The following is a 16053-nucleotide window of genomic DNA, read 5'->3' as shown; positions in this document are numbered from 1 at the left end:
CGCCACCCGCTCCCCCCCCCCACTCCCCGGTCACCCACCGCCTCAGCCGCCCACCCGGTCACCCCCCTCCCGGTCACCCCCCGCCTCAGCCGCCCACCCGGTCACCCCCGCCTCAGCCGCCCACCCGGTCACCCCCCGCCTCAGCCGCCCACCCGGTCACCCCCCGCCTCAGCCGCCCACCCGGTCACCCCCCGCCTCAGCCGCCCACCCGGTCACCCCCCGCCTCAGCCGCCCACCCGGTCACCCCCCGCCTCAGCCGCCCACCCGGTCACCCCCCGCCTCAGCCGCCCACCCGGTCACCCTCCGCCTCAGCCCCCCACCCGGTCACCCCCCGCCCGCCCCCCACCCGGTCACCCCCCGCCCGGTCACCCACCGCCTCAGCCCGGCACCCGGTTACCCCCCTCTCGGCACTTGGTCACCCCCTCCCGGTCACCCCCCGCCTCAGCCCGGCACCCGGTCACCCAAACCCCGGTCACTCACCGTCTCCGCCACCGGGTCACCCAACCCCCCCGGTCACCCCCTCCCGGGCACCGGGTCACCCACCGCTTCCCCTCCGGTCACCCGCCGCCGCCGCCATCCCACCCCCGGGGTCACCAGGCAACAAACCCGACTGGGCCCCACGCAACTGGCACGACAAAAAAACAGCGGGTTCCCATCTCCCGGCGGCGGCGGCGGCGGTGGAAGAGGAGGAGAGGAGAGGAGCAGCGGGAGCCGGAGCGCGGGTCAGCCTGTGGGTACCGGGGGAGGGGAGGGGAGGGGGAGATGCCGTCCCAGATGGACAGTTACCAGGTCATGTACACCATCGGCTCGGGCTCTTACGGAAGGTGCCAGAAGATCAGGAGGAAGTCGGATGGAAAAGTGAGTGAGTCGGTCAGTTTGTAACGGAGGGGGGTTGTTGCTGCTCTGACCCCCCCCCCCCTACTGTTTGTAATGGAGGAGTTGTTGCTGCTCTGACCCCCCCCCCCACTGTTTGTAATGGAGGGGTTGTTGCTGCTCTGACCCCCCACTGTTTGTAATGGAGGGGTTGTTGCTGCTCTGACCCCCCACTGTTTGTAATGGAGGGGTTGTTGCTGCCCTGACCCCCCACTGTTTGTAATGGAGGAGTTGTTGCTGCTCTGACCCCCCCCACTGTTTGTAATGGAGGGGTTGTTGCTGCTCTGACCCCCCACTGTTTGTAATGGAGGGGTTGTTGCTGCTCTGACCCCCCACTGTTTGTAATGGAGGGGTTGTTGCTGCTCTGACCCCCCACTGTTTGTAATGGAGGAGTTGTTGCTGCTCTGACCCCCCACTGTTTGTAATGGAGGGATTGTTGCTGCTCTGACCCCCCACTGTTTGTAATGGAGGGGTTGTTGCTGCTCTGACCCCCCCCCCACTGTTTGTAATGGAGGGGTTGTTGCTGCTCTGACCCCCCACTGTTTGTAATGGAGGGATTGTTGCTGCTCTGACCCCCCCACTGTTTGTAATGGAGGGGTTGTTGCTGCCCTGACCCCCCACTGTTTGTAATGGAGGGGTTGTTGCTGCCCTGACCCCCCACTGTTTGTAATGGAGGAGTTGTTGCTGCTCTGACCCCCCGCTGTTTGTAATGGAGGGGTTGTTGCTGCTCTGACCCCATCACTGTTTGTAATGGAGGGGTTGTTGCTGCCCTGACACCTGCTTCACGTCCTGCCACCTCACCCACCCCACCGTTGGCGTGCGGGTCTTCAACCACTCTGCCCCCACCCTTTGGAACTCCATCCGCAGTCCCTCCGCCTCGCCCCCTCTCTTGCCTCCTTCAAGCCCCTCCTCATTGACCGTGCTTTTGATCAGCCTCCTTACCCCCCCCCCGCCCTCCACCCCTCCCGATTCCGACCACCAGCTCAGGTGTGGATCTTAGTCTGTCCGGCTCTTTGGGACGTCCCCCTGATGCGATACAAATGTTTGCTGTTGTTAATAATAATAATCCTTGCATTTGATATAGCGCTTTTCACGTCGGGAGGACGTCCCAAAGCGCTTCACAGAACACACTGTAAAGTGAATTGACTGTATATTTGTGGGCGAACGCGGCAGCCAATTGCGCACAGCAATGTCCCACAGACAGTCGTGGATTGAAAATGACCAATTTATTATTGTTTTGGGTTTTGGAGGATTATTATTAGGAGTAAGGAAACTTGCCCAAGGTTTCGCCCTCTGCCTGGAATTGAACTCAGGTCTCTCGCTCGCAAAGCGAGTGCTCTAACCACTGAGCTTGTAGCTTGTCTTACCTCCCTCTTCTTGTTTCTTTGTTATTGTTATTATTGCAAGAGGAAGATGTGAGGGAGAGGTTTGTGTGGTTTTAGGTCTTGGCTCCTGAGAGTGTGTAAAAGTGTTTGTTCATCGCATAATCATGTATCCAGGGTGATAGTGCAGTATGTGGGGGGAAATGTTGGTCAACTTCACTAAAACCTACATTGTCCTTGTTTGTATGTATGTATATACTGTATAAAATTCTTTATACCAGTTTGTAACCCCGGGATGAACCCTATGATCCACTGAGCTTTGAATTCAGAATTACTAAGGAATGTTTCGTAATGCTCTTTTCCCTCAATGATTTTATTTGCAGGTTCTTGTCTGGAAGGAACTGGACTATGGAACTATGACTGAGACAGAGAAGCAAATGCTTGTGTCGGAAGTAAACTTACTGCGTGAACTGAAACACCCGAACATTGTTCGATATTATGATCGTATTATTGACAGAACAAATACAACATTGTACATAGTAATGGAGTTCTGTGAAGGAGGAGACCTGGCCAGTCTGATTATGAAGTGTATCCGAGAAAGGTACATTGTTTTTCCTGTGTAGAAACATGAATTAATTTTTTTAAAACAAGGTATAATGTCATGATTGCTGAAGTTTTAAAAGTTAATAATTTAGTGCAGTTTTCACTTTTTCCATTTGCTTAACTAGGACCATTTAAATTAGAATTTTTTAAATCTAAACTGTTAACTAGGATGGTGTACTAGAAAAAATCATTAACTAGTATATTTTTAAGTTTAAGCATCCAATTTATATTTGCTGACCCCGATGCTAATCCTCTGTTACAAACCAGAAGATATGCCCTTAATGGATGTATATGGTGCTTATTTTTGTGGCAGTATTTGGTATTTGGACCGAGTTCGTAATCTTTTTTAGTAAGTTATTTTCTTTCATTGAAAATGTTGATAAGTTCTTTGTTTCTGAAACAATATTCTGTCATCTTGTAGACGCTACGTAGAGGAGGATTTTGCCCTTCGGGTTTTTGCTCAGATAGTTCTGGCCTTGCATGAGTGCCACAGACGCAGTGAGAGTGGTCGTACAGTGCTTCATCGGGACCTCAAGCCTGCTAATGTCTTTCTTGATGCACAGCATAATGTCAAATTAGGTGATTTTGGCTTGGCTAGGATTCTGCAACATGACACTAGTTTTGCCAAGACATTTGTTGGTACTCCGTATTACATGTCTCCGGTAAGTACACGCCTCTGATGTGTAAGATGGCTACAAAGCCTTGCTTTTATACAGTGTCCTTCATGTAGGATAATGTCTTAAGTGTTTCATAAGGATGAGGTTCTTGTTAGCAAATGTTGGCAACATTGAAAATTCTCCTTATGATCCTATGAATCAGTCAGGCTCAGCTGTAGCGCTCTCGCCTTCATGTCTATGTCACAGTGTATCCTTGAAGCATTTTGAGGCATCCTTCTAGCATGAAAGGCCTCATATGCAAAGTAAGGATTAATATTCTTTGACTAAGATGTATTGTAATGGAATAATTAGACAACACATTGGAGTGACAGGATTTACTAGATTGTACATGTATGTCAAGTTATCTAGTGAAATATGTATAAGCAATTAATCATTTTTGTTTTGTGGATTTGCAGGAACAAATGAATCACATGTCCTACAATGAAAAATCTGACATATGGTCCTTGGGATGTTTGCTGTATGAGCTTTGTGCACTTTCGTAAGTACAAAGATTTCTATTTCCTTTTGTACATGAGTTTTCATTTTAATTGGAAATTATGTAATCAATTATTTTTTCTATTCCTTTTTCCCCTCACTTCCACAAAAAAAGATTGGATACAAAAGTTTCATTGATCAGCAATTTATTTCAGAAGCTGGAAAATGGGGGGGTTTGTGCATTTTACCTCTGAAATGGAGTGCTCTCTGCTTTGCAACCTGTAACTCCACAATTCTTTTGTGGATACTTAGATTTCTGCATTCCGTGAGACTGTAAAAAGAGACTCTAGTTTGATAGTATGAGATGATTTCCTTCTCTTTCTGTCCCCCCCCATATGTCCTTCCCAATGTTGTATTGTAATTTTAAAAACTGAAATGGAAACCCAAGTTTTTAGAATTCCTTAGGTTAGGATATTTGATTTACTAAAAAAAAAGTCAAACTTCATCTGGAATTATTTAAAGATTTAGGATAAACCCAAACTTGTTTTCATATCTACAAAGCAATGTATTTTCTGTTGCTTTTGGCATGAAATAATCCTAGTGCATTGGTGATGCAGCAGAGCAATATTGATGTTTTAGAGTTTGTGCTAACACCTGTATATGATGTTTAGCTCTCTTGTGAAACTGTTTGTTTCGTAAATGTATATCTGCAGAACTGACTTTCCTAATGACTTTTTCTTAATATAAGAAAAAAAGCTTTAGCTTAATCTGCAACAGAAAATTAAGTACGATAATATGCTGCTGTTGTAATGCTGATGAAAGATGCATTTTTGCCTTGATTCCCATTTTGGAGCTTTCACTGAATTTTCTTTCTTAAAATAAAGCCCACCTTTCACTGCATATAATCAGAAGGAATTAGCAGAGAAAATAAGGGATGGCAAGTTTAGACGAATCCCTTTTCGCTTTTCAGAGGAACTGAATGAAATTGTGAGCAAGATGTTGCACCTTAAGGTTGGTATTTTATTTCTTTACCTTTCAGTTAATTATTCAAATATCTTTTCTACATTGCATTTTTAAGTATATGTGCTTTTTCTATTCCCATATGCTCTGTTACATATTATTATTAGGCTCTGCATTTCTGTTTCTCTTTCTCCTCCCAAATGACAATCTTGTTGATGAGCTTGATAGTTTTATAACTGCTTTTCTTTTGATGTGGTGTTTCATGTTGAATTTTGATTGAGAGCTTAACCAAATTGCAGTGGGCCGACAGAGGCAAAACATTTGTGTTGGGAATCAGGTCAGCATTGAACCTTAGAAGAGTGGGGCTGATTGCATATTCTGGAGGATTTGCTTTACTTCTAGGAATCAATGTGTCAATATAGAAGAGAGTGGATAATACGAAATCAACAATAGGGAAAACTAGCATCAGTGAAATGGATTGATTCTGTGGCTTTTTTTTTGTTCTTGTCTGGGCTATTTTGAATGTTCTCCAGTAGCAAACAGTGGATCAGACAGCCCCAAACTGGATAGCAACATTAGTAGGAACATATTTAATCGGTTGTATTAATTTTGAACTATTTTTGGCTCCATAAAAACATTACATGTTTGCTTTCTGCTCTAGTGAGAATAGATTGTGGAGGCTGTTAGCATGCCTCCTTGAGCCTTGGAACAGCTGGGTGGAGATACTGACAAATTGCTACCGAAAGGTTAAAATTAAATACTTCAGAGTAGTGGTACCTGCTGGGCGTGTGGAACTTGATTAAATTTTAGTGTTTTTAACAAAATGATGCAGTTTTTTAAAAAAAGATTTGTACTCCACGCTCTATTGCCTTTTATTTGTCAGGATTATCTAAGGCCTTCTGTGAACGAACTGATGCAGCACTCCCTGATTGCTAACGTGGTGTCTGAGCAGCAACGAATAATTTCGCTTGAAAGACGAGGGCGAAGATCAGTGGAAAATGAGCGACTCCAGGAAAGTGACCCACAAGTGTCGGAGTTGAGACTTAAAGAGGAACAACTGCACAGAAGGGAGAAGGCATTGAAAGAACGGGAAGAGCTGCTTGAAAGTAATTGCATTTGTGTTCATTTATAGCTTTTAATGCATCAAACTTAGTTACAGTGTTTGCACTCTTGCTAACTATTTCAGTTTTCATTCTAAATGTAGGTTTTATCCTTAAGTCATACATTTGAATTGGATTCATTGAATTGTAAGTCAGTATCCCAAAAGATATGGCAGTAATACTTTTTTGTAGTGGTGAGGCGGCACTTGTGTTTCCAATAATACTGCTCATTGTACCGTTTGCCTTTAACTTGCACAGTTTCCTGTTTATATTTTGTGTTAAACATGGATTGTACTAAAGATGATCAATTGATTTTCAGATAAAAGACTCTTTGGCACATTTGGTCTCATCCTTCCAGAATACCAAAACCATTATTTCTCAGCACAACACGAAACCATTATTGTGTTGTGCAGAGAAATTGTTTTTCTATGTACAATTGTGAAATGTGTAACATTTATTTCTATATTTGTAATGGTTTCAGAACGTGAGCGGGAACTTTGTATTCGTGAGAGGCTGTCTGAAGAAAAACTTGCTAGGTAAGAATGTGTTTAATTTTGAAAAATGGGAGTTTTTAAATCTGAAGCGCATTGGCTTTGTGTAACGCTGCATTTTGCAACCCAAATGAAGGTGTTTTGCATATGTTGAAAATGTATATCTATTTTTAATTATTGCACCATATCTCCTTGTGCCATCCCCCCAATAAGGTGTATGTGAAGCGGGGGGGGATGGGAGGAGAACTTTAAAAACATCACTGGTCATATTAAAGGAAAAAAAGCGTTTTGCAATACAATTTGCGTTTATATGGTGCTTTTCACGTCTGGAGGATGTCCCAAACTCCTGTTCTATTAATCGCATACAACCATTACTTTTTCAACAGGGCAGAGAACTTAATGAAGAACTACAGTTTTCTGAAGGAACAGCATATTTTCAAGACTGCAGTCAATGGATTAGGTATGAAGTACCAGAGGAGAAAACCACTTCTACCGATTAACAGAGTGTACAACTTTCAAAATAACAAATACTAACTTCTGTTTAGCTTTTGGTGGAATTTAAGTACACTTTCAACAAATTTTGCATCTCATAACAAATTTCTTTAATATTGTTTAATTTTCTTTGGCTCTATTCTCAAATGTGCATATGATGGATTCTTGTGACTTGTTTCACTGTGACTTGTGTAATACTGAACCAAATGGAATCTAATCTATATTTGAATCTATCAAGTTGTGTATCTGTTTTGAAATATCAATACATTGCTGCTGATAACTTCCAGTAGTTCAGGGTTATCACTGGATGGAGTGGTAGTGTGGTCTGGAGCTCCCTGAAATCGAGTTGTCATAAAATGTTAAATGTGACACACTCACAGCGAAAAGGTGAGGGATATTTTAGTTCTATAGGGAAAGATATTTAAGGAAAGGTGGAAACTAGAACTTTTTTTTAACCATTTACTATAGGGTTTTTTAAATTTCAAAATTGCATTTCATAAGGCTCTTTTATTTTAATCATTTTATTTATCTTCTTCAAAGTTGAGTCACTAATTAAATTTTCTGCAAGCCACAAGCAGTTTTTAAGCTCAGTCCATTCAATGCGCTGTGTCTGTGAAGAAAGCAAAGAAGTTAACTTGGGCTAAAGGGAGTCAGTTTTTAGTTTTAAATATTACTTCATAAGGTTAACATTCAAGTTCTGACTTCACAAACGTTCCTTATTGGGCCACAGTGAACGTGTGATTACTTCATATATTACTTCATGAAAGTCCTTTAAAGAGACTGTTCTAATGAATGGTTAGCGTGTGTGAAGCCCAGTAGCCAGTCTGGAAATTTCAGAATATCGTATCATCTATTCCATCATTGCTGGGTAGACTAAGTCTACAGAACTGTCAGCAGGAATACTGTGTTGCTTATTAGTTAGCTTATACATATGTAATAATTATTTCTAGTTGGAAAATATTTTTTTATAACCGTCATAAGAATTTATATTCTGAATTTTAATTGTAATACTCCAATAAAGTCGTGGTTTAAAATTAGAAAATGCAACTCCCACCCCACTTTCCTCTTGCAATTTATTAATGTTTTGATTGCCGCAATGGTTGAGAACTTCCTGTTCTACCTGTTCAGAATGCAACGGGAAGGCTTTTTATATTGTATACTGGATGTGGTACTTTTTACACATTAATTCTTTAATTATTTGTGAAATTAAAGAGGAAGATGACTCTACAATTAGTATCATATTTATTCATGGTGCTCTAACCTCTTGAATACCTGCCTTGAGCTCCACAGAAAAGCCCTGTTAAAAGAAAAAAAAAACATCCATTTGCTTTTGGTGGAAGAACCTGGTAATTCCCTTCACATGTGCTCCACCCAATGTGGCTCTGTTTCTCATTTTCATAGCGATGGGTTTTGGGAAAGGGGGGGAAATGAGTGAGAGAGTTTTCAAGTTTTCCTCTGAATCATAGAGGAGGGGTGGAAGAGAAAGAATGGAACTGTTTGTTCCACAAAGTATGTTAGTATTGTAATGAGAGAGGAACACTATTGTTCATTGGCAGTACTATAAACCTTTTTTTTAAAAACAAAAAAAGTTCAAGCAACTTACTTATAGCAGAGTCAAACTGTTCAAAAAATGTATTGATAACCATACAGACCAGAACGTTGCAGGCTTTGTTTCGAGTCTATTCAGCTCGCCTATTATTAGCCAGAACTGCAGCAGAAGTGCTGCAATTGGCCTGATTAGGAAGGGAACAATTCGCTATGCTTTCTGCTATTGATTACAACCTAGAAACTTCTGCTGGAAAGTTCCCATTGAGTAGGAATAATGTTGTGCTCTATGTGATGTCAAACCACCAATACTTGAGACTTGAGTGAAGTATTTGAAGCTGGTTGTCTGTTTTGAACAGTAACCAGGTTATTGGAGAGAAGGAAATCGGCAAAACAAAATTGAGATCAAACATTTTATTCAAAAACAAAAGTCTGCTCCTCACCATATATTCAACCTCCGTTTCATTACCTCTTTCATTCCCCGCCCTAAATCATTCCACCCCCAGCAATTTTCTATTTAAGTAAGGCTGTACACACTTAGGCTGAGCTTATTTCTGACTTAAATATACCTATTGTGCGTTCCATTATAGAAAGGTGAAACAAATAAAAACATGTGCATAGAATTAATGTTTTATTCTGGTTTCTCTCTAGATGATTCCGTAAATTGCTCACCGGGGAAAAAGAAAGTTCACTTTGCAGGAGAAAGTAAAGAAAACATTCACTTCAAAGAATATGATACAGCAAAGCCACTTCTTAATAAAGCAAAGACTTTAGATCTGAAGAAGCGTTTACAAGCTGCTAACGTACGTGCCAGAGCACTGTGTGATATGGAGAGAAATTACCAACTAAAAAGCAGACAACTTTTGGGTATGCGGTAATTAATCTAATCAGTAAAATACATTTTTATTAAATTAAATACACACACTGAAAAAGTTTTCTAGCTCTGGATTAGAGCATTAGTCTAAGAAATCGTCTGTTTACAAAAGGTGGTGCAATCCACGTCTTTCATTTTTCCCATTCCTTAATACTTGGCTCAAGCCAAGTGACTAAACAGCCCAGCGCTCACATACTTTGTCCTTTTAGAGCCAAGCTGTTGTAGAATTCCTTGCAGAAAGTAAGATTCACACAAGGCTTCTGCGGCCATCAACTTTCTTTCACTTACTTTCTGAGTTTCATCACTGAATACCCTCTTGCTTATTTTAGCCTTGAACTACACCTATCGCTTCTAAGTTTGTCACTGATTATCATCTGTTAGGCATTTAAAAGACTATCATTGTCACAACAATGCAAATCACATGCTGTCCATCTATACATTTTATCACTTCTGACAAATGAAATTGCTGCACCCTGGACCTTTTAAGATTATACTACTCAAAAGTGTGCAAGAAACATCCATCTTACCTACAATGTAACTAGGTTATCTGGTAAAGCTGAACTGAACACATTGTAAACTGTCAAACAATTTTAATTAGATTTTTATTACATTACTATAACTTTCTTTGTTTTGTAAGTTTTATGCCTTACAGTATATATGTAGATAATGAGATGTGGCAACTATTGTGAATGTTTTTTATAAAAAAATTCTGACTATTATAAAATGGATGTATAAATGTCTCATTTGTTTGATCATATGTATATGTAAAGAAATCTTATGACCATGATTGTCATAAAATTATTTTCTATTTTTCATTCAACTATCTGACTGCAGTTGATTTTTTTCCTTTTTGTAAAGATCTTATTTTTAAATTTCCCAAATGCTTTCTAGTTCATAGCCATAGATGTAATCCGTGTATTTCTTTTGGGAATTACTATTTTCCTTTTGTAAATACGATATTCTTCAGCCAATGTTTGTGCCTCAGGGAATAGTCAGGACTAAGAGGATTGCTTCATGACTATATGGGGGAGAGAGATTTTTTTTTTGGCTCGGGCAATAAGCAAGCTAAAATAGCAATATCAACAGTAGCAGATCTTTCTCTGGGTTGGACTGGGACTCTATGCAGAGTAAAGCAGTAGGCGACCCAGGTTTCCCTATTTTAGAGAAAAAAATTGGTCACTCAATCCGCGCCTGTTTGTGGGACGCTGCTGTTGTGCGCAATTGGCCTCCGCGTTTCATCCACAAAATACAGTCAATTTACAGTGTATTCTGTGAAGCGCTTTGAGACGTCTCAAAGATGTGATCAGGCGCTATATCAAGCGAAATGGTTATGATAATAATCCTTGCATTTGATTATCAATTCTAAGGACCTTCATTTCCTTCAAGAGCTTGTTATCTCATAGCCCAATAGCCGGAACAATTTTTTCCACCCACACCAATTGAATTTCCACATCATTGACTGCTTCCCGAGAAGCAGTTTTAAATCGAAATAAACCATCAGCCTGATTTTTTTTCCCCCCCCTCTAGTGCAGCAATTTAACTGGAACTGATGTGCACCACCCTATTGTTTTGTTAGACTTCATTTTGATTACCTAGAACAGCAGAGAATATGATTTGTGTTCCACTTTTAGCAGTGAGCATTGCTGGATTATTTCAGGTTAGTCCCCTTATGTGGGATTTAAATCACATCCCAAAACTCTTTGTTATGCATTCTTGATTTACTGTCCTCGCTGAACCAAATATCTCGACAAGTTAAGAACACACACAATGCCCGAGGATTTCTTTGGGTTACAGTTTGTTGGCGTCGGTATGTGGTATGCGATATGCATTCAGTCATTGCTTCCAAAAGATTTATAGCGGTTGTTACTTTTGTGACCTTGAGAAGTAATGAAACCTTCCTTGGAGTATAATAATCTCATCTATCAGCTGCAGATGTTGGTTCTTGTTTGTCTGCTGAGAAGTACAAATTAAAATCCGACAGAAGCAGTTATACCTTTAAAAATGCAGTACACTAATGAAAATACCTTATAACAGTGGCTTGTGCTTGAAACCTCATTTATTTTATAGGAAATGAGTTCCATGATTCCGTTTATTGATGCAGGGCCTAGATTTTAGATCAGTGCATCGTAAATTTAATATTAAAATGGTCTCAATTTGCCGTAATTTCTCTTCGGCTGTGTTTTTATGATGTGGTTCAGCAAAGTGGCGAAACGGAACCAATGCAACAAAGTTCACAAGTCCCCTCCCTCATTGACGTTCTGAATCCGTTTATGCTGTGGTCCTCACATGAAGGCTGGAAGTCTGTGCGGAGTCTGCAGTCTTTCATGAAGCCATTGGTCAGCTCGGCCCAATAGATCACATTTTCCATCAGATGATGGCGGGTTCAAGCCCAACAATGGGCTGTGGCGAGTGCAACACGAGGTGGGTCCATCTACTCCCGGAAAAAAAAAGGTTAAATTGGTAGTTTTAGCTCACAGACAGCTACCATTTACTGGTAAATGATACTAATTATGGAGGATGATAATAATTAACCTTGTTATCACTATCACCCAAAACATTGCCCACATTGCACTATTCCACTCGCTAAAATTATCAACAGTCCGAAAATCTGTCCGATATTTGTAATACACAACAGACGAGCATCACCCCTCCCTAAAGAACATCAGAAAATTAATCCGAATTGTTTTGAACATTTGCTAAGAATCACTGATGCTGAGACTCCCTGTTTAACTTCACTGTAGGCAAACAGCTGTAGGATGCCAGAGAGTTTTGTCACTACTAAATATAATCTGCTAATGTTTTTTTTCTTACAACCCATGACTGCGTTGCTCTACCTCACCAACGACTCTCATGCTATCGGTTCCGCACAAAATGCTCTTCGTGCAGTGAATTGTCGAGTCTTCCGTGTCTGGATCAACCACCAAAAACAAAAGGACATTGAGCGTTATTATTATTATTATTATTATATTATTATATTATTATTATTGTATCATCACTACGCCCACTGACAGACCTCAGAGTTGCATTCGGCCTCTGTGGTAAGATTGGAGTCAACTATGGAGGATCCTCAAGAGGTTCTGGAAATTGAATAATTGTTCTGCCAGAAAGCTAAGAGACAAAAATATCCGTTTTATTTTGGTCACCTGCAGTGTAGTGAACCTCTAAGAAATGCCAGATAATAACTCGAAGGCTGCACTCTGCTGTTCAGGTCACATGCGCGGCCTCTGTCTGACACATCTCGTGTTTCACTTATACCCAAATGAACAAGCGAAGGGACCTTATTATTACTCATAAAGCAACTTTTTCTGTGGTTGGGGTTGATAGCGGTGTACGGGCAGGCAAGTTTTCAGCGTATCAATCCCTACACGCGTCTCGAGAAAGCAAAGGGGCTTCAAATGGTGATGGTCATATAATTATAACAATCATTTTATTTGCTTCCACCTTTTCTGGGGCACTGGTTAATATGGAAAGTTGTGTGTGGGGCTAGTTACAGTTCAATGGAAGTCGGGGGCTTATTTTTATTTTTATTTCACTTACACTTGAGTTTCAGAGGAAAAANCAATGGCATTGCCTATTTACTGAACCACCCAGTCCCTGACTTTCATTGCGAATAATTGAACACAAATACATTCAAGTCCGTCCGGTTTTATTTTTTATATTCATATTAATGTTTCGGATTGATCCTCTCCCAAACGGTTTAAGATGAACATTCTTTCCTGGACGCCCAGACTGTACAGTTACCATCTTATCAACTTGCAAGCAGATTTCAAGCACGTTTCATCGGTATCACAATCGCTGTCAGAAGCGCTACACTTAGTTGTCTACCGAAAAGATTCTTGCAAGTTAACACTCACGTCGTGTCACGAGTGAGGAACGTTCCCAGAACAAAGAGTCCAACAAGGGAAATCAATATATTAAACTGTCAGGCGAGAGAGGTTGTTCCAATTGACGTTACACACATGTTTCGTTAGCATTTTTTTCAATAGAGTGCTCCAATCAATGCCGTTTCATTCTGCGGTCTCTAAAAACAAGTTAAGATCATTCGTCACCACATAAATGCGGACCTGTGATACCATAAGGCAGGAGAATGGCCACTAGATGGGGTCTACGTACTAACTACTGTATCAATATATGTATAAATAATAATGTCATATTTGCATTTGATATAGTGCTTATTATGCCAATTTACATTTCAGAGTACGTGACAACGTTTTGGTAAGTGTAAGTCGCTGTTCATTTGTTCCCAGTTCAGAAACAAGGTCGACCAGATGTTGGAAAATAATGTTGAGATTGTGATCCTAAATAAGTACATGTTCCCAGAGGCTATTTTTCTCCTTTGTTTCTTATTTAGTATGAGACACGTTAGGCAAGCAAGGAGAAATAATGAAAAGAGTTTCCGCGGATTTGTTTAAAATGTTTGGCTGAAAACTAAAGAGAAAGTGGCTTGCGATTCTCATCCTCCCAAATACCTTGTGTTTTTTCACCACAAATGTCGAATTGGCTGTTGTTTGTGGGAGGGAGGAGGGCAGGATTGAAGAATGGAGGCACGCGAATAGACGAATATTCAGAACGACCTCTGCAGCATTTTCGCCAAGAGTGGGAGGAATTAATTAATTCAAAGTTTCGCGTGAGAACTGTGGAGGGAGTGGATTACTGAATGGCTTTACTTATTCCGTGCTTTTCAACATTCCTTTCAGTTGCAGGCACTTTAAAGTATGCCACAGATGACATCTGATCTCACAGACTGAAACGCCAGGTGGATCCCATGGCGCTATTTAAAAAGAAAGGGGAATTCCTTCCAGTGTCAAGGGCAAACAATCGGATAAAATTGATAATAATCACATCTCCGAGACGTCTCAAAGCGCTTCACGGAATATACTGTAAAGTAAATTGACTGCGTATTTTGTGGGCGAAATGCGGCAGCCGACTGAGCACAGCAGCGTCCCCGCAAACAGTCGTGGGTTGAAGTGAACAATTTATTATTATTTTTTTGAAGCAATTATTATCCCCGGGAAAGCGATCTGCCAATCGACTAACAACCGGGTTCCTCCTTATGATGGGCAAACAGAGGCGAGCGTGGAGTAAGGAAACTTGCCCAATATTTTGCCCTGTCTATCATTTCGTGGCTGTTTGTGAGACATTGCTGTGTTCCTGGCTTCCCATCACACATCATACCGTCCTGGTCCTCAGGTTCAAAGCCCTCCATGGTCTTGCTCCCCCCCTACCTCTGCAACCTCCTAACCCCCTAACCCCCTGCTCGCTCCCTCCCTCCGCTCAGCAGGCTCTGGCCTGCTTCACATCCCCCGCCTCGCCCGCCCCACCATTGGCGGGCGGACCTTCAGCCGCTCTGCCCCCCCCCCACCCTCTGGAACTCCATCCCGCGGTCCCTGCGCCTCCCCCCTCCCTTGCCTCCTTCAAGACCCATCTCAAGGCCCTCCTCTTCGACCGTGATTTCGATCACCCTCCTTCCCCCCCCCCACCCACCCACCCACCCACCCCCGCCCCCACTGCCCTCTGCCCTGCCCGATCCCGACCCGCAGCCACGTGTCCGAAACTCTGTCCGGCCGGCGCCTTGGGACGTCCACCCGACGTGAGAGGCGCCGTGCACGGGCAATGTTGTTGTTGCTGTTCCGACGTTACTGCGTGCAAAGCCGGCTGCTGAGTCACCGTGAGCGAACCCCAAACCGTGGTGGGGGGGGTGGGGTTGTTTGGTGGGGTGTGGGGGGGGGTGGGGGGTGTCGTGCCCCTTTTAATAAGGGCGGTGTGTAAAAACCCCTGGTGATTGACAGCTCAGGAATTCCCTGAATGGTAACCCTGGGAGACGGCAGGACCAATCAGGAGGAGGAGGGGGCGGAGACCAGATCGGAGGAGAGGGGGGGCGGGGCGTCGGCGGGGAGGGCGGGGCGTGGGGGGGGAAGAGAAGAGAGAGAGAGGGGACTCAAATGGGCGGGTGACGTCACAAAGGCCAGGCGGGCCGGGGAGGGCCCGCCCTCCACCTCCAGCGCGAAACGTCATTTGACTGACGGCGCCTTTGATCCAGTCACGAGTCAGTTGCCGCCCCCTCCACCGCCCCCCCCCCCGCTTGATTGAAAGGCCCAGAAGAAGCGGTGGAGGGAGGGGGGGGGGAAGGGGCGGGAGGAGGAGGGGCTAAAGGAGGAGAGTGACAGCGGGTGCGAACCGTGCGCACGTCACAATCGGGCTGCGGGTGGGCGGGAGGGGAACGGCTGAGCGAGGTGGGGGGCGGGGCGTGGACTTTCATGATTGACAGCGCGCTTAGCGAATGACAGGCGTGCTCCCGTGGCCGCCGTCCCACCCCCTCCGCCCCCCCGCGCTTTGTCGTGTCGCTTTGAACCAATCGGTCCGGCGCCCGGGGGGGGGTGGGGGGCGGGGCGGAGGGGCGGGGCGGAGAGGGAGGGAGGGAGGGGAGGGGTGACCGTTAGCGGCCCCACGCCACGCAAATGGGTCCTCGCGCGGGGAGAGGAGAGCGGGCGAGAGGGGGAGGAGGGAGGAGGGGGAGGAGGGAGGAGGGGGTAATGGGGGGGGGGGGGGTTGGAGAAGCCGTGCGCAGAGAGTGAGAGTGAGTGAGTGCGAGAGAGAGAGAGAGAGAAACTTGTCGGGTGCAAAAGTTTTTTTTTAAATGTACATAAAAACCGTCCTCCCGCACAGCAGTTCCGGGTATAGAACGGGGCCGAGGAGAGGAGA

At 43.7% G+C, this 16053-nt stretch overlaps 1 protein-coding gene and 1 long non-coding RNA gene across 2 annotated transcripts; one reads left to right on the top strand and one right to left on the bottom strand.

Moving 5' to 3' along the window:
- Positions 1 to 648: 648 nt before the first annotated feature.
- On the top strand, positions 649 to 10066 carry nek2 (NIMA-related kinase 2). The gene is made up of 9 exons (XM_007905012.2): positions 649 to 858; positions 2579 to 2796; positions 3220 to 3460; positions 3871 to 3953; positions 4774 to 4900; positions 5733 to 5955; positions 6431 to 6485; positions 6827 to 6900; positions 9129 to 10066. Exons 1-9 carry the CDS (start codon positions 763 to 765, stop codon positions 9353 to 9355), a joined length of 1344 nt encoding a protein of 447 aa, XP_007903203.1. The 5' UTR covers positions 649 to 762; the 3' UTR covers positions 9356 to 10066.
- A 1323-nt stretch (positions 10067 to 11389) lies between these two features.
- LOC103186150 lies at positions 11390 to 12454 on the bottom strand. Its single transcript, XR_488712.2, has 2 exons — positions 12365 to 12454; positions 11390 to 11782 (listed from the first exon to the last, which is right to left on the bottom strand). It is a non-coding gene; the product is annotated as an uncharacterized LOC103186150 (long non-coding RNA).
- Positions 12455 to 16053: the final 3599 nt, after the last annotated feature.

The sequence above is a fragment of the Callorhinchus milii genome, unplaced genomic scaffold (assembly GCF_018977255.1).
Source record: "Callorhinchus milii isolate IMCB2004 unplaced genomic scaffold, IMCB_Cmil_1.0 Scaffold3, whole genome shotgun sequence".
Lineage (NCBI taxonomy): Eukaryota > Metazoa > Chordata > Chondrichthyes > Chimaeriformes > Callorhinchidae > Callorhinchus > Callorhinchus milii.
Note: the sequence above shows the minus strand (reverse complement) of the source record. Positions and strands in the feature narration are given on the sequence as shown.

Excerpts from the sequence above, each read along its gene's own strand:
- nek2 (XM_007905012.2), top strand. The coding sequence starts at position 763 with ATGCCGTCCCAGATGGACAGTTACCAGGTCATGTACACCATCGGCTCG. Across the intron at positions 2,797-3,219 it reads ATGAAGTGTATCCGAGAAAG|ACGCTACGTAGAGGAGGATT; the intron begins GTACATTGTTTT and ends GTCATCTTGTAG. Across the intron at positions 3,954-4,773 it reads TATGAGCTTTGTGCACTTTC|CCCACCTTTCACTGCATATA; the intron begins GTAAGTACAAAG and ends CTTAAAATAAAG.